At 46.4% G+C, this 18,264-nt stretch overlaps 1 protein-coding gene across 1 annotated transcript in view; it reads right to left on the bottom strand.

Annotated features, from left to right (window-relative positions):
* Window positions 1-18,264, bottom strand: part of LOC140198128 (uncharacterized) — a 36,846-nt gene that overhangs the window by 2,868 nt on the left and 15,714 nt on the right. The window contains exons 2-8 of the mRNA XM_072259074.1: window positions 16,215-16,523; window positions 13,170-13,430; window positions 6,844-6,945; window positions 5,306-5,419; window positions 2,188-2,295; window positions 1,886-1,984; window positions 1,048-1,146 (exon numbers count right to left, since the gene is read on the bottom strand). Coding sequence (XP_072115175.1) covers window positions 1,048-1,146; window positions 1,886-1,984; window positions 2,188-2,295; window positions 5,306-5,419; window positions 6,844-6,945; window positions 13,170-13,430; window positions 16,215-16,523 — 1,092 coding nt within the window. The remainder of the gene's footprint in view (window positions 1-1,047; window positions 1,147-1,885; window positions 1,985-2,187; window positions 2,296-5,305; window positions 5,420-6,843; window positions 6,946-13,169; window positions 13,431-16,214; window positions 16,524-18,264) is intronic.

Here is an 18,264-nt window from a genome sequence, read left to right as displayed (position 1 = left end):
CATCGCCCTGCCTACACTTCCTCTAAAACAATAAGACATAGGGGCAGAACTAGATCATTTGGCCCATCGAGTCTGCTCCACTATTCCATCATGGCTGATTTATTTTCCCTCTCAAAACCATTCTCCTGAATTCTCAACAGAAACCTTAATAACTTGTCCTTTCATTTTAACGATAATTTCCAACATTTATTCTAAGACAACCATAATTAACTCAGAACACACACTGTATCTTGTAGTATTGTAAACATTTCATTATTGCAAACCTGAAAAAAATTCTTTAAGTTATGGGGCAATTTCTGTAAGACATGGGTTCTGGAACCTGGTGAGCCCCCAGTGCTACAGTAAGGTCACAGTATGTACCCAGATCCTCTGGGCTGGGTGAATCAGTGTCCAAGAGAGAGCAGCATTATGAACACACAATGAATTAATTTTTAGGTGTAAAATAGTCAATTTCTAAACACATAAAATGAAATTTTGACAAACAGTAGGAATCTATTTTAACAAAATATCTGGTGCTGTTTCTTCAGTGTTGATGCCTTCATTTGCATCTTTGATTCCATCTAAGAAATCGATCCTTTACAGATTTCGCAGTAATGTAGAGGTCAGTACAATGCTTTACTGTACCAGCAACCTGGGTCCAATTCCCGCCACTGCCTGTAAGGAGTTTGTACGCTCTCGCCATGGCCGTGTGGGTTTCCTCCCACAGTCCAGAGACGTACCACTGCAAACTGTCCTGTGATTAAGTTCGGATTAAATTGAGGTTTGCTGGACAGCACGGCTCGAGGGGCCTATTCTGCGCTCTGTCAGACCTCTCCATCAGTCTCCAAGGAGCCCAGTGGGGTATCACTGGAGTTCAGCTGGGAGGTTGTTCACTTCTACGTCCCAGCAGGAGTCCAAAACCCCACCTGCACGGCCAGCAGCTCCGTGAGGGAACTCAAGCAGAGCCCGGGAAACCCTCGTAGGAGCTGAAGCGGCTGTGAGATCGGGGGAAGGTCTTTACTCTGGGAAGCGATACAGCAGCTGCTGAATGGTTTGGTATTTACTTACGGCGTTGGACCACGAAGTTGAAGAGAAAGACCACAGCACCCACGATCACTGCTCCAAAGAATACCATCCAGACAATAAAGCTGCTTTCACAGCCTTGATCTGAAAATGTGCAACATGATGAAACTGAGTAAACTGACACCAAGTGCCCACATCCACAGTACAGTAAACATCCAATGCACCTTCCACAGCAAATTCACAGAGCAATGGCAAAGAGAGGATGGTGCATGGCCCGTCCCTCCATGTACCTGTCCAGGTGTTAAACACTTCCCAGAGCTTCTGGTATTGTACCTGTCTCAACCTGTTCCTCTGTTAAATTGTTCCATACCCTGATCACACTCTGTTTTAAAAGAAACTGTCCTTCAGGTCTGTTTCAGATCTTTCCCCTCTCAACCTAAATCTATGCCCTCGTGTTTTCAACTTCCCGACCCTGGGGAAAAGACTGTCCAGCTCATCTCTGCCTTTCATAATTATTAACTTTTCCAAGTTCATCCCTTCTGTCTCCTAAGTACAGTCTTGCTTGGGTGCCTAACACTTTGAGACAGTACAGTAGTAAGTTTATGTATTGCTGCTGGAAACAAAGTTAAACAGATTTCATGCCATTTGTGAATGATGATAAACCTGAATCTGAAATGGGTCTCTACTGTGGACTGAGAGTGGGAAGGGGTCAGGGAGAGGGGCATCGTGGTTGGGGAAAGGAGAGAGGAGGAAGCAGGAAGCAGCAGAGAACCACTCTGCAGTGATCAATAAACCAACTGTGTGTGTGTGTGTATATAACAAAGAAAATGATCAAAACCATGCATTGCCATAAACAATGATGAAGAGCTCTAGGCAAACTCACAGTCTGGATGACTTAATAATGCTAAAAAAACGACTGAAGTGATGATCACGATGACATGAAGTCCAGCTACGGTCCTTTCCAAAATACAAACGCTTGTAGCTGTCAAGCACAAAGTGTGACGATTAGAGTGCATTAACCATATAACCATATAACAATTACAGCATGGAAACAGGCCACCTCGGCCCTTCTAGTCCGTGCCGAACTCTTACTCTCACTTAGTCCCACCGACCTGCACTCAGCCCATAACCCTCCATTCCTTTCCTTCACTGAGAGGTTGTACATTGAATGATCCAGTCTCTTACCTGCCCTCTTTTTGAGACTGTCTCGCCAGTGGACAACGAGCAGCAGACCCAAAGTCAGAAGCTGAAGGGACACCGTGCAATAAACCGCTGCTACGACAGGGTCCGAACCTGGGGAGCAAAGACCCCACAGCAATGGTCAGCGGTTCACTCAGTAATAAACGGGAAATTAAACAACGAGACGCAGGATTTCCATTCTGTAACTTCCCCAGAACTGTGCTTTATATACTGTTTCTGTAGAGGGGGCAATGCTGGATCTGCTTTTCACCTGCTTCACCTGAGGGTGAAACCTCTTGTTGGAAACCACTTTTTTAAAAATAATACTTTTTATAAGATTTGTTCTTTTTAAAAGTATTGCCCATGTGATGTAATTGTTTTAATTGCGTAGCCTATTGACTAAATTATCACTAAGGAATTTTCTTCATCTTATCTATAGAAGTGATAGATTGTTCAGAAGTGCCATTCTTTCTTTTATTTCTCTCTATTCCTTTTCGTTACACCCCTTAGCATTTGTTCCCCTGAACTGCCCTCTCACCAGCTGTGGGTAGACCAGACCAGGGTGAGACACTCGAAAGGCTCTCCTGGTCTCCGCCCCTCCACACAGTTCACTTTCTTCAGCTCAGCCCTTCACCCATCTCTGCAAAAGGAAACACAGATTTCTAACCTCACTCCATCTGACGGTGACAGACCTGAACCACCGGCTCTCCAGACCGACTCAGATGATGGGAGAATCATCACTGGGTTCACCACTGGTGCAAAGAGGTATGTCGTTGCAAACAGTGTGGGGGGGGGGTAGACAGCATTTCACTGTCCACCTCTCACTACAGAGACGCCGCCTGACCTTGAATGTTGCAAACATGTTTACGTGAACAATTCAAGCAGGTGTGCAGAGGTGTGGGTGAAGAAAAGTCAGGACACTCTGAAGACCTGGTGGATGAAGTTCAGTGACTAACATCTGGAAGGCATCCTAGAGTTTGGAGCTGCAGTGATGAAAGAGAATGGCCCTGGGACCGCCCAGTGCGGGAACTCCCAGGACAGCATGGTCCAATTAACTTGCAGTTCCCCAACCGGAAATTGTCATACAGGGAATGACATCACCGGCCAAGCAAAAGTGACTGATGCCCCTCGTGCCCCATTGAATTTCCAGACAGAATATTACTTCTTTTCACTCTGGGGAGAAGCGATTCCTAATATTAAAACAAACAGAACAGTACTATGCAATTGACCCTAGCCCCAGGTCTCCTGGTCCCAGATGCCCCAACCAACACACATCAAAGTTGCTGGTAATGCAGCAGGCCAGGCAGCATCTCTAGGAAGAGGTACAGTCGACGTTTCAGGCCCAGTCCCTTGGTCAGGACTAACTGAAGGTAGAGTTAGTAAGAGATTTGAAAGTGGGAGGGGGAGGGGGAGATCCGAAATGATAGGAGAAGACAGGAGGGGGAGGGATGGAGCCAAGAGCTGGACAGGTGATTGGCAAAGGGGATATGAGAGGATCATGGGACAGGAGGCCCGGGGAGAAAGACAAGGCGGGGGGGAACCCAGAGGATGGGCAAGGGGTATGGTCAGAGGGACAGAGGGAGAAAAAGGAGAGTGAGAGAAAAAATGTGTGTATAAAAATAAATAACGGATGGGGTACGAGGTGGAGGTGGGGCATTAGCGGAAGTTAGAGAAGTCAATGTTCATGCCATCGGGTTGGAGGCTACCCAGACAGAATATAAGGTGTTGTTCCTCCAACCTGAGTGTGGCTTTATCTTTACAGTAGAGGAGGCCGTGGATAGACATGTCAGAATGGGAATGGGATGTGGAATTAAAATGTGTGGCCACTGGGAGATCCTGCTTTCTCTGGCGGACAGAGCGTAAGTGTTCAGCAAAGCGGTCTCCCAGTCTGCGTTGGGTCTTGCCCATATATAGAAGGCAAGCGGATGCTCGATAAATGGTAAGGATTCAGTTCAAAGAGCCCATTTCTATCTGTTTTTGGAGTGCAAGTTACTGATGTAGGGTTTCACCCAGGAAATGTCCAGAGTCCTTCCGCCTCCCACAGATGCTGACTGATGCACTGAGGTCCTGCAGCAGATTATTTGCGGTTCCAGATTCCAGTATCTGCAGCTCAAGTCTCCACAGTTTCTTCTTTAGTATCCACTCTTGTCCTGTCCTTTTTCAAAATCTGGGGCACATGACACATATTTACTGACCGGTAACTACAATGAAATCCATTTGTTGAAGTTCTGCCTGTTTGCATAATCTATTCATCTCTGGTGATTCATTCTGCCAGTTAGTTCACAATGTCACCTCTCCGATCAAACTTGACCAACTTGGTAAAGTCGCATTTCACATCATCAGCCCAGTCAATCCAAGGACCAGTTGCATAGCACTCTACAGAACAGTAGAGCCCTTGTCACATGGTGTTGTGTCGACCTCTTAACCTAGTCTAAGATCAATCGAACCCATCCCTCCTTCGTCACTTTCCATTTTCCTCTCATCCTACATAGCTTTGCATTTTCTCTCTCCTCCAAGTGCCCAAGAGTTATCATATGCCCCTAATGTATCTACCTCTTTCACCACCCCTGGCAGGGTATTCCACACACCCACCAATCTCTGTGTATTAAAACAAAAACTGCCTCTAACATCTCTTCTATACCTATCTTAAAATTGTGCCTCCTTGTTTCAGCTCTGGGGAAGAAGTCTCTGGCTATTTACTCGATCTACGCTTCTTACCTTGTATAATTCTCTCAAGTCACCTCTCATCCCCCTTTCCACTGATGAGAAAGTCCTAGCTCGCTCAACCTGTCCTAGGAGACAAGCTCTAGTCCAGGCAGCATCCTGGGAAATCACCTCGTGAAAGATTCCACCTCCTTCCTCCAAAAGGCCCACCACACATTCCTGTACAGCACCATGACCCAAATCCTGCCAACTTCAGCCCCTGCAGGTTACCTCTACACACTGAACCAACAACTGTTTTCCCAGCTTTATAATTATGCCTTTAATTTACCAGTTCCTTCACATGCCTTCTGGAGTCCAGATACCCACCCTGCCTGTCCTTGAGTGCTGGATGTGAAGGTGGAGGGTGTGCTGAATCCCACACTGATCAGAACAATGCACATGCAGAACATCACACACGTACCTTTCGTGGGGATAAGTTTGATGAGGGTCGCGACACAGGTCATGACGGTCGTGACGTAGGTCATGAAGGTACAGATACCCAGGAACTGCCTCAAGCATTTGACCCGCCTCACAGCTGCAATCAAGAAAAATCCAGAACAGTCCAAATGTGAGACCTACATAAATGGTTGGACACAGGAATCAGAGAGCGAGCTCGCGGTAACGGAGCTGGGACTTGGGACCAGTCAGGCTGCTGGTGGCACTCAACTCAAATACCAGCCCGGGGGTGGAGTAGCCACCAGAGCACTGGAGGAGTCTCAGAGCTGACGGACACTAGCAGCAAAGAGGAGACAGCAGAGAGGAGCAAAAAGCACCAGAAAACAGCTCATCTCCTACTATGCCATCTGACTATCCATGGGCTGAATACGGAAAAGACAGATAGAATGCAGTCTCCCTGTGTGTGAGCCCAGTGGAGGAGGAAAGAATACAATGTGAATCATGTGTGCATCATCCCAATGATTATGGGAGCTGGGGTAGCATTAACCTACAGCAGCCCAGAAGTTGCAGTTTCACCCTGAACTCTGCTGCGAGGCCAAGGACTGGGTCATCACTGTACCTGGATGCTCTCGGGCACTAGACAGTGTTCTAGTCCAGGGTGGAATCTGTACCCCAAATGGGGCTGCAGGCCAAAATGCCTGAATGCAGAGACACTAAGCAGTGAACAAGTGGTGTTTGTCCAGGGAGCCCACTGGCAACTGATGAACCAGTTTTGAGGGATCTTCCAGCATGTGGTCCGAGGGACACCTCTCCTTCCCCTGGTGCTTTTAATTCATTGGGGTTTTGCTGGTTGGTCCAGCATCTATCGGGACCCTCCGTTACTCTCCAGGAAGTGGTGCTCAACTGGGATTTGAAGAGCTTATGTGTATCAGAGAGGGAGGGAGGGAGCTGAGTGTGCGAGGGCTGTGCACTAGGGAGGGGGAGAGGAGGAGAGAGAGAGGGCTGTGTGTGACCCTTCAAATTCCAGCCCTGAAATTTGAATGCCCCAATACCTCCCTGTGTAAGTCAACAATTGTAATCAATCCCTCCTTGATTTCCTCACTTGCAGATCCCAGTCAGTTCAGATTGGCAAAGACATCTCCTCCACAATTACCATCAGCACAGTTTGTGTGCTTAGCCCCCTCACTCACTCATCTCAACTCTAAACTGATCCCACAACCTACAGACTCACTTTTAAGGACTCTACCACTCATGTTCTCAATATTATTTATTTAAATTATTTGCACAATTTGTTTTCTTTTGCACATTGGCTGTTCGTCAGTCTTTATGTAAAGGTTTTCATAAATTCAAATGTATTTCTTTACATTCCTGTAAAAGCCTGCAAGAAAATGAAACTCCACTTAGTATATGGTGAGCTCTACAGTACGTGCAGTGGATTCCAGTTAACTGGGCCATCGGTTAATCAGGGCAGCCACATATTTGAGACAATTCTTAAAGAACAAAAATTAAGTCAAGAAAATAACCAGGATTCCTTTCATTCATTTGGGACACAGTGATAAATACCTCTGTCTGTCTTCAGCAGCAAGCACTGCGAGCACTGCAAAATAGAAAGCACCGAAGAGATCACCGACAGAACAATTATTGCTACGTCCTCTTGATGAAAACCTGCAATTAAAAAATAACTTTGAACAATGTTACACAGAGACAACAAAGGGATTTGCTATGAATTGCAACAAGCCTACGGTTCCCTTCATCTCCTGCAGGGATGGGAAAGCGCCAGCCCCTGACCCATTTCACCAGCCTGTGACTTCACGCCTGTACCAACATGCTCTACATGCCCTCTCAGGAGCACTTACTAGACAGCAACTTGCTGTTCCAGCCAAGAATGAACAACTCCGAGCAACATTCCAAACTGACAGAAGATGCAAAACTTGGGGCGTGACGGATATTCTTTCCCCAGGCCCAGAAGACACGTTGCTAACCCCGGCTCCTCAGCAGGTCACCTGACCAGGGATTAAGATGCAAGTCGTAGAAGAGCTACGTTACCATGGGACCACACGTAGTGTAGTGGTTAGCACAACGCTTTACAGTACCAGCGTCCCAGGTTCAATTCCCACTGCAGCCAGTAAGGAGTTTGTACATTCTCCCCTTGACTGCAAGGGTTTCCTCCCACAGTCCAAAGGCATACTGGCTGGGAGGTCAATTGATCGTTGCAAATTGTCCCATGATGAGGCGAGAACTAAATCGAGGGATTGCTGGGTGGCACGGCTCGAAGGGCATATTCCGCACTGTATCTCATAAATAAATAACAAATTAAAAGGAACACATATCATGGGTTAGTGTGGTTATTTTTAGGGAAAAAAAACGTTACCAACTGTTACCATGGCTACCATGGTGCAACCGTAATGAAAACCAATTTCCCCTGGGATCAATAAAGTATGACTATGACTATCCACAGAAAGTGGTTACTCATCAGCAAAATAGAACGGTACAAGGATTATGGTAGATGACAATACATTATTTCAATTTCTAACCACTACTCTTAGCTCATTGTCCACTGAATCAGGAGAAAAAAAATGTCTTCAGCCTTTTGAACGGGGCACGACTGCGCAAGCGCGTGGACGTCAGTGAGAACAGCGAGATGAGTTTAAAAAGAAGATAGATTTATACAGCGGGCGCCGGAGAAGCGGGCGACAGAGTAGGAAGGCTTTGGCTCAACAGGGCTTCGGCGATAATGGGTCAAGGTGATGTAGGTTATCTGCGTAGAATACAGACAGAAAGTATGTGTGTGAGGCTGGTTTTCTGTGCTCGGTGTCAGATGTGGGAGGTCCTGGAGACTCCCAGCCTCCCGGACAGCCATACCTGCGCAAGTGCATCGAGCGACAGCTCCTTTGGGACTGCATTAGGGAACTAGACGTGCAGCTCAATGACCTTCATCTGGTCAGGGAGAGTGAGGATGTGACAGAGAGGAGATATAAGCAGGTGGTCACACCGGGGCCACGGGAGACAGACAAGTGGATAACAGTCAGGAGAGGGAAGGGCAAGAGGCGGATGCTAGAGAGTACCCCAGTGGCTGTCTCCTTTAACAATAAGTACTCCTGTTTGAGTACTGTTGGGGGAGATGGCCTACCTGCGGGAAGCAACAGTGGTCATGCCTCTGGCACAGAGTCTGCCCTGTGGCTCAGAAGGGTAGGGAAAGGAAGAGGCTGGCAGTATTGATAGGGAACTCCATACTTAGGGGGTCAGACAGGCGATTCTGTGGATGCAGGAAAGAAACGCGGATGGTAGTTTGCCTAACAGGTGCCAGGGTCTAGGATGTTCCTGATCGCATCCACAATATCCTGAAGTGGGTAAGAGAAGAGCCAGAGGTCGTGGTACATATCAGTACCAACGAAATAGGCAGGAAAAGGAAGGAGGTTCTGAAAACAGACTATAGGGAGTTAGGAAGGAAGTTGAGAAGCAGGACATCAAAGGTAGTAATCTCGGGATTACTGCCTGTGCCATGTGACAGTGAGTACAGGAATAGAATCAGGTGGAGGATAAATGCGTGGCTGAGGGATTGGAGCAGGGGACAGGGATTCAAATTTCTGGATCATTGGGACCTCTTTTTGAGCAGGTGTGACCTGTACAAAAAGGACAGGTTGCACGTGAATCCCAGGGGGACCAATATCCTGGCAGGGAGGTTTGCTAAGCCTACTGGGGAGAGTTTGTGAGGAGCAGATATGGAGACAGATTCTGCAAAGGTGTAATAATAACAGGGTTGTTGTGGTGGGAGGTTTTAATTTCCCAAATATTGAATGGCATCTTCCAAGAGTGAGGGGTTTAGATGGGGTGGAGTTTATTAGGTGTGCTCAGGAAGGTTTCTTGACACAATACGTAGATAAGCCTACAAGAGGAGAGGCTGTACTAGATCTGGTATTGGGAAATGAACCTGGTCAGGTGTTGGGTCTCTCAGTGGGAGAGCATTTTGGAGATAGTGATCACAATTCTATCTCCTTTACCATAGCATTGGAGAGGGACGGGAACAGACAAGTCAGGGAAACGTTTAATTAGAGTAAGGGGAAAAATGAGGCTATCAGGCAGGAACTTGGAAGCATAAATTGGCAACAGATGTTCTCAGGGAAACGTACGGAAGAAATGTGGCAAATGTTCAGGGGATATTTGCATGGGGTTCTGCATAGGTATGTTCCAATGAGACAGGGAAAGGATGGCAAGGTACAGGAACCGTGGTGTACAAAGGCTGTAATAAATCTAGTCAAGGAGAAAAGAAGAGCTTACGAAATATTCAAAAAACAAGGTAATGATAGAGATCTTGAAAATTATAAGGCTAGCAGGAAGGAGCTTAAGAATGAAATTAGGAGAGCCAGAAGGGTCCATGAGAAGGCCTTGGCAGACAGGATTAAGGAAAACCCCAACGCATTCTACAAGTATGTGATGAGCAAGAGGATAAGACGTGAGAGAATAGGACCAATCAAGTGTGACAGTGGAAAAGTGTGTATGGAACCGGAGGAGAAAGCAGAAGTACTTAATGAATACTTTGCTTCAGCATTCACTACTGAAAAGGAGCTTGGCCATTGTAGGGTTGACTTGCAGTGGACTAAAAATGTAGATATTAAGGAAGAGGATGTGCTGGAGCCTTTGGAAAGCAACCGGTTGGATAAATCACCGGGATCAGATGGGATGTACCCTAGGCTACTGTGTGAAGCGAGGGAGGAGATCGCTGAGCCTCTGGCGATGATCTTTGCATCATCAATGAGGACAGGAGAGGTTCCGGAGGATTGGAGGGTTGCGGATGTTGTTCCCTTATTCAAGAAAGGGAGTAGAGATATCCAGGAAATTATAGACCAGTGAATCTTACTTCAGTGGTTGGTAAGTTGATGGACAAAATCCTGAGAGGCAGGATTTATGAACATTTGGAGAGGCATAATATGATTAGGAATAGTCAGCATGACTTTGTCAAAGGCAGGTCATGCCTTACAAGCCTGACTGAATTTTTTGAGGATGTGACTAAACATATTGATGATGGTAGAGTGGTAGATGAAGTGTATGTGAATTTCAGCAAGGCATTTGATAAGGTACCCCATGCGAGGCTTATTGAGAAAGTAAAGAGGCATGGGATCCAAGGGGACATTGCTTTGTGGATCCAGAACTGGCCTGCCCACAGAAGGCAAAGAGTGGCTGTAGATGGGTCATATTCTGCATGGAGGTCGGTGACCAGTGGTGTGCCTCAGGGATCTGTTCTGGGACCCCTACTCACTGTGATTTTTATAAATGACCTAGATGAGGAAGTGGAGGGATGGGTTAGTAAATTTGCTGATGACGCAAAGGTTGGGGGTGTTGTGGATAGTGTGGAGGGCTGTCAGAGGTTACAATGGGACATTGATAGGATGCAAAACTGGGCTGAGAAGTGGCAGATGGAGTCCAACCCAGATAAGTGTGAGGTGGTACATCTTGGTAGGTCAAATATGATGGCAGAATATAGCATTAATGGTAAGGCTCTTGGCAGTGTGGAGGATCAGAGAGATCTTGGGGTCCGAGTCCACAGGACATTCAAACCTGCTAAGCAGGTTGACTCTGCGGTTAAGAAGGCATACGCTGCATTGGCCTTCATCAATCATGGCATTGAGTTTAGGAGCCGAGAGGTAATGTTACAGCTATATAGGACCCTGGTCAGACCCCACTTGGAGTACTGCGCTCAGTTCTGGTCGCCTCACTACAGGACGGACGTGGAAACCATAGAAAGGGTGCAGAGGAGATTTACAAGGATGTTGCCTGGATTGGGGAGCATGTCTTTTGAGAATAGGTTGAGTGAACTCGGCCTTTTCTACTTGGAGTGACGGAGGATGAGAGGTGACCTGATAGAGGTGTGCAAGATAATGAGAGGCATTGATTGTGTGGATAGTCAGAGGCTTTTTCCCCAGGACTGAAATGGATATCATGAGAGGACAGAGTTTTTAAGGTGCTTGGAAGTAGGTACAGAGGAGATGTCAGGGGTAAGGTTTTTCGGCAGAGAGTGGTGAGTGTGTGGAATGGGCTGCCGGCAGCGGTGGTGGAGGCGGAAACGATAGGGTCTTTTAAGAGACTCCTGGATAGGTACATGGAGCCTAGAAAAATAGAGGGCTATGGGTAAGCCTAGGTAGTTCTAAGGTAAGGACATGTTTGGCACAGATTTGTGGGCCGAAGGGCCTGTATTGTGCTGTAGGTTTTCTATGTTTCTATTACACCCCCCATTTGATGACAGGTTACATAGAAACATAGAAAATAGGTGCAGGAGTAGGCCATTCGTCCCTTTGAGCCTGCACCGCCATTCAGTATGATCATGGCTGATCATCCAACTCAGAACCCTGTACCAATTTTCCCCCCATACCCCCTGATCCCTTTAACCACAAGGGCCATATCGAACTCCTCTTATATATAGCCAATGAACTGGCCTCAACTGTTTCCTGTGGCAGAGAATTCCACAGATTCACCACTCTCTGTGTGAACAAGTTTTTCCTAATCTCGGTCCTAAAAGGCTTCCCCTTTATCCTCAAACTGTGACCCCTCGTTCTGGACTTCCCCAACATTGGGAACAATCTTCCTGCATCTAGCCTGTCCAATCCCTTTAGGATTTTATATGTTTCAATAAGATCCCCCCTCAATCTTCTAAATTCCAATGAGTATAAGCCTAGTCGATCCAGCCTTTCATCATATGAAAGTCCTGCCATTCCAGGAATCAATCTGGTGAACCTTCTTTGTACTCCCTCTATGGCAAGGATGTCTTTCCTCAGATTAGGGGACCAAAACTGCACACAATACTCCAGGTGTGGTCTCACTAAGGCCTTGTACAACTGCAGTAGTACCTCCCTGCTCCTGTAATCGAATCCTCTTGCTATGAATGCCAGCAAACCATTTGCCTTTTTCACCACCTGCTGTACCTGCATGCCCACTTTCAATGACTGGTGTATAATGACACCCAGGTCTCATTGCACCTCCCCTTTTCCTAATTGGCCACCATTCAGATAATAATCTGTTTTCCTATTTTTGCCACCAAAGTGGATAACCTCACTTTATCCACATTAAATTGCATCTGCCATGAATTTGCCCACTCACCCAACCTATCCAAGTCACCCTGCATTCTCTTAGCATCCTCCTCACAGCTAACACTGCCGCCCAGCTTCGTGTCATCCGCAAACTTGGAGATGCTGCATTTAATTCCCTCATCCAAGTCATTAATATATATTGTAAACAACTGGGGTCCCAGCACTGAGCCTTGCGGTACCCCACTAGTCACTGCCTGCCATTCTGAAAAGGTCCCGTTTATTCCCACTCTTTCCTTAAATGTTTAGGTTAAGTGTTTGTCTGTTCAGGAAGAAGTATTATTTGCAGATGAGGCTGAATAGATGACAAATAATAAAAAATTAGAAAGCAGGAAGGGTGGCTCAGAGTTACAGAGATAGAGACAATACCCCTCCTCAGCCTCAATTCAAGGTTCCTCGATTGAGAGCCGTGTGGGCGGACTGAAGAGACTGAAGCCATTCTCTGTGGAATAGGGGAGGACGTGAGAAGATCTGATAGAGTTATTTGAAACCAGAGAGGTTGAGAACTGGAGGAAGTAGAAGGACGATGATTAGCAAAAGAATCCAAGCTGGTATGTTGTCAGGGTATGTTGTCGAATCTTGCCTCAAGAATAGTTGTAATCGAGACAGATTTAATTGTGGAGCAGGAAAAGGGAGTAGGTGGAGTACTCAGAGCTAGTACAGACAAGATGGACCCAATGGCCTCTTTGCCTATTGCAAAATTTCTAGGAACTTTAACACTCCCAGTGCTGACAGATTCATTTCCAAAGCAGGCCACTAAACGAGGATGTCAAATTTACTCTCAGAATAAGATTTACAAACGAAACTCACCAGAAATGAATAGGGTGTGGTTAGCCTGGATGAAGCTGACTGGATTGGTTGCCGCGCAGGTATAAATTCCACAGTCATGTCTTGAGGCATCCATGATCATTAGAGTCCGATTGCCATCGATAAGTTGGTGAAGTCGGGGGATTTCCGCTCCATTTTTCCACCATTGATACTTTTGAGGATCTCCACTGACGTTGCAGATGAGCCAGATAGCAGAAGCAGGGAAGGAGGAGCTGGTCAATATCGTAGCTTCCAACAGGTTATCTAAAGGGCAGAAAGACTAGCTTTATTTGTACTTCAATAACGTGTAGTTAAATATGTTGTTTTGTGACTGTGCAGTCCAGACGTGCTGACACGCTAACATAGCATGAACACAACTCACTAACCCTAACCGTACATGAATAAGCTCTCTTGGGCTTCAAGCCAGGTGTAGGTATCGATTTTAACTGACGTTTCGGTGACAAACTCTGTCATCTTCATCAGGAACGATGCCTGGGCATGTCTAGTCCGGTGGTATTTACACCCCTGTATTCCACCTCTCCTGAATGGTTAGTCCTCATCCAATCAGGTTTCTGCCGTCCCACCTTGCTTACAACCAAATTCCAGTTCTTACCTAAAGGAAGACGTTTGCCCTGAATAAAATTCTATTCCTCTAGTTTTATTTCAAATGCTTCCTTCACCAGGTGGTCCCAAAAGCCATTGGCGTGGCACAGTTTTGTGCCGTCGAATTCAATCCTATGGCCATTGTGAACACAATGTTCTGCCACTGCCAATTTCTCCAGGTAACCCAAACGGATACATTGCCTGTGCTCCTTGATATGGGTTTCAGTGGAAACCTGACTGGATGAGGACTAACCATTCAGGAGAGAGGGACAACAGGGGTATAAATACCACTGGACTAGACATGCCCAGACATCATCCCCGATGAAGATGGCAGACCTTGTCATTGAAACATTGGTTAAAATCGATACCTACAGCCGGCTGGGAGTCTGAGAACAGTTTATTCGTCACATACGCCAGGAAAGCACTAGATCCTTTTTCACCATCCGTACAGTTCGGAATGTGTGAGGAAACACGCACGGTCACAGGGAGAACATACAAAATGCCTACGGACGGTGACGGGAATTGAGCTGCAGTCAGTGACCACTGGCGCTGTAAGGCGAATGTAATAAGCACTGTGCTACTCTGGAAGGGGCAGCAAGGCAAAGGTCACGATAATGTCCTGGCAAGCACAGAATGCAGATAGTGTGCAGTCAGTGCAGCCAAGATAGGTCACTAGGGAAGGCCTTTGGAGAACATAGCACAGCAGGGGACTGGAGCTATTTGGCACAGGGAGATCAGATAAGGATTCCAGGATCAGGCAGCAACTATCCTGAATGACAATTAATTTTGCAAGTCAGGAACTTGAACATGTCCCAGCTGGTCAATATCTGTAAAGCAATTCAATTTGTTCTGACAGTGGCATTTTCTCTGTTCAGACTTCAGAACAGTGCGGTGACAGGGGTCATGCAGTTCTCCTTGTGCACAAGTAAATAAAGTGTTTTTGAGGAACGAGGGTGAGTTTCCAGAGTCCAGTTAATCAATGCCACATATTATGAACTGATGACTTGCAATGAAACCTCATTGCGTGACATTTATTTCGGGATACGGTGCAGAACCGACCCTCCCAGCCCAACGAGCCACACTGCCCAGCAACCCACCTGTTTAACCCAAGCCTAACGGTGGGACAATTTACAATCACCAGTTAACCCACTAACCAGTACGCCTTTGGACTGTGGGAGGAAACCAGAGCACTGTGAAGAAACCCACGTGCTCATGGGAAGGACGTACAAACATTCACAGACAGTGCCGGAATTGAACTCTGAACTCTGATGGCATAGTGTCAAACTACTACGGCTGCTGCGGCTCCCACCTTTCATCAAGTGCGGGGGGAAGGGAGGACTTGCCTTTCAGCCACGTATCTGTGCAGCTCACGTTCCAAGCTGGGATATGCCAGAAATCCCACCTCTCCCGGAAGTTCGAGGAGTCTCCTGCATATTACTAGTGGCTGCCTGATGCCCGCAAATTATGTACAATAACACGGAAATCAATTTTTTGAGAGCGAGCGAGAGAAAGCAAGAGAGAGCGACCACGAGAGAGAGAGAGAGCACGAGAGAAAGTGAGAAAGCAAGTGAGAGCGCGCGACCACGAGAGAGAGCAAGAGAGACCGCTAGAGCAACCGAGAGCGCGAGAGCGCACCATGGTAGAGTGTTCCAAAAAAAGAAAATATAAAACGTACGTCACCCCAGACAACACTAAAGTGTACCCCTGCCTAATAGGGGTCAAAATAATGACAATGTTGCTCGCTGCACTGTTTGCAACAGTGACTTTTCTATTGCCCATTGTGGGTTGAGACTGTAAAAGACCTGTTGAGGTGAGTTTAGCAGGTGTCATTCGTTCATTAGCATAGCTAACGTTATTTAAACTAGCTGGCTAGCTGCTCAGGAGCTACCCTATTGCAGACATCCCACCTCTCCCGGAAGTTCAGGGATTCTCCCGCAAATTGATGGTGCTACCGCCCTGAAATGAGTTTTTCCAGGGTGGGATGTCTGGATATGCCCTCAGCCGTACCGGGAATGGGACGGATGACCATTTAATGAGGTGTCAGGGCAAAGTGAGGAACAGCAATAACAAGGGCTATGTCAGGGCTAACAAAAATGTTCGTGGGCTGAAAGGCCTGTTTCAGTTGTCATCTTTCTCCAGGACTCTGACTGAAAGAGCCAGTCCCAATGTTGATAAACCCACATGTACAATATTGTGCCAAAGTCTGAAGTACACATACATAGCTAGGGTGCTCAAGTACTGAATATTATGTCTTTCCAGTTCCCAAATAACAATTAATACTACTGAGCTAATAGTATTTGGCAAATGGAAAGACATAATATATCAAACTGTACAAAGTCTTAGGCACGCTGGCTACTGTATACATTTATGTGCCTAAGACTTTTGCACAGTACTGTACACGTGTTAAATAAACTTGAATCTTGAATCAGTTATTCATGTACTCACCGAAGAGGGACAAATGTATTATTTTCAGTTCACGGCCATCTACATCCAAACTGTAATCTCCTTCGTCCCTGACTTTTAATCCATTTATCATCAAAGAACCATTGGAAAGAATAAAACCCAGGCGCAACTTGAACTGTTCACTGGGCTCTACCCACTTCTTGTAATTCGGGATGTGATGTAAAATGGTGACAGGGCTGTTGTGGCTGCTGATGAATGTCCAAACGATCTCTTGCTTCTGCGGGTTAACTTCGACTTCCGAATCCAGTAAAACTGATGAACCAAGCATTGCAATGGCATCTTCTCTGTTGACTGATGAGGGCAAGAAAAGAAAATGTAACTGTTAAATCTGGGAAGACAGTGGTGAAACACTGGAACCGGGTGACAGAGGGTCAGCGTACGAGGAGCGTTTCTTGGGTCCGGGCCTCTACTTGCTGGAGTTTAGAAGAAGGTGGTCATGGGGGCAGCATGGGGAGGAAGAGAACCTTACTGAAACACATTCAATATTGAAAGGCAAAGATGGAGTGGACACAGAGAGTCACAGCCTCAGAAATGAAGAGGGATTTCTTCAGCCAGAGTGGAGAATCTGTGGAATTCATTGCGATGAAATGGCTTTGGAGGCCAGGTCATTGAGTATATTTCAAGCGAAGGTTGATGGGTTCTTGATTAGTAAGAGTGTCAAAGGTTATGGAGCGAAAGCAGAAAGATGGGTTGGGAGGTATCTTAAATCAGCTGTGATGAAACGGCAGGTCAGACCCAATGGGCCAAGTGGCCTAATTCTGCTCCAGTGTCTTATGGTTGTATGACCTAAAATCAGCACCTATTACATTAGCAGATATAAGACCACTCACCACAGTTTAGCACCTGGTTCTGGCAGCCAATTTACACATAATTAACTCTCCAATGTTAACTCAATCTAGGCTAAACTGTCAAAATATTGCAAAGGAGAAGGCAGCTTGGGTGCACAAGACTTAAACCAAATGGATTGTAGCTTTGGATGCAAGGATGAAATAAAATACAGCTTAATAATTCATTTTGCCCAGTCTGCCTCTGCCAAATGTAAACACATTTGACGACCCTTCTTCATGCCAACCTATCAACCTCAGCTTAGACCACAAGACACAGGAGCAGAATTAGGCCATTTGGCCCATCACGTCTGATCCGCCATTTCATCATGGTTGATCCCATTCTCCTGCCTTCTCCTCATAATCTTTCACATCCTGACTAATCGAGAACCTATAAATCTCTGCCTTAAGTACATCCCATGAATTAGCCTCCTCGGCCATCTGTGCCAATGAATTCCACAGATTTAGCACCCTCTGGCTAAAGAAATTCCTCCTCAGCTCTGTTCCAAATGGCCGGCTGGTGGTGTAGTGGCATCAATGCTGGACTTCGGAGAGAAGGCTCCTGAGTTTGAACCCAGCCGGCTCCCTTGCATGCTTTCCATCTGTGCTGGGTTGAGCGTCAAGCTAGCAACTCGACTTCGTAAAAATAAAAAAGCCTGCTAAAAAGACGGAGTCCCAATGACTCCACTTCGAGTTGAGGGCTTTCAGATGGAGTCCCTCTAGTTTGAAGCAGTACTCTCTTGTCCAAAACTCCTCCACTGTAGGAAACATTCTCTTCACACCCACTCTATCTAGACACTAGACACTAGAATACTACAGCACAGTACAGGCCCTTCAGCCCTCGATGTTGTGCTGACCCATATATTCCTTAAAAAAGAAACGTACTAAACCCACACTACCCCTTTCATCCATATAACCATATAACAATTACAGCATGGAAACAGGCCATCTCGGCCCTTCTCGTCCATGCCGAACTCTTACCCTATCCTAGTCCCACCGACCTGCACTCAGCCCAAAACCATCTATTCCTTTCCTGTCCATATCCAATTCAACTTTAAACGACAACATCGAACCTGCCTCAACCACTTCTGCTGGAAGCTCGTTCCACACAGCTACCACTCTCTGAGTGAAGAAGTTCCCCCTCATGTTACCCCTAAACTTTTGTCCTCTAATTCTCAACCCATGTCTTCTTGTTTGAATCTTCCACA

This window comes from Mobula birostris, chromosome 5 (genome assembly GCF_030028105.1).
Source record: "Mobula birostris isolate sMobBir1 chromosome 5, sMobBir1.hap1, whole genome shotgun sequence".
Lineage (NCBI taxonomy): Eukaryota > Metazoa > Chordata > Chondrichthyes > Myliobatiformes > Myliobatidae > Mobula > Mobula birostris.
The sequence above is the reverse complement of the archived record's forward strand: the minus strand, read 5'-3'. Positions and strand labels throughout refer to the sequence as shown.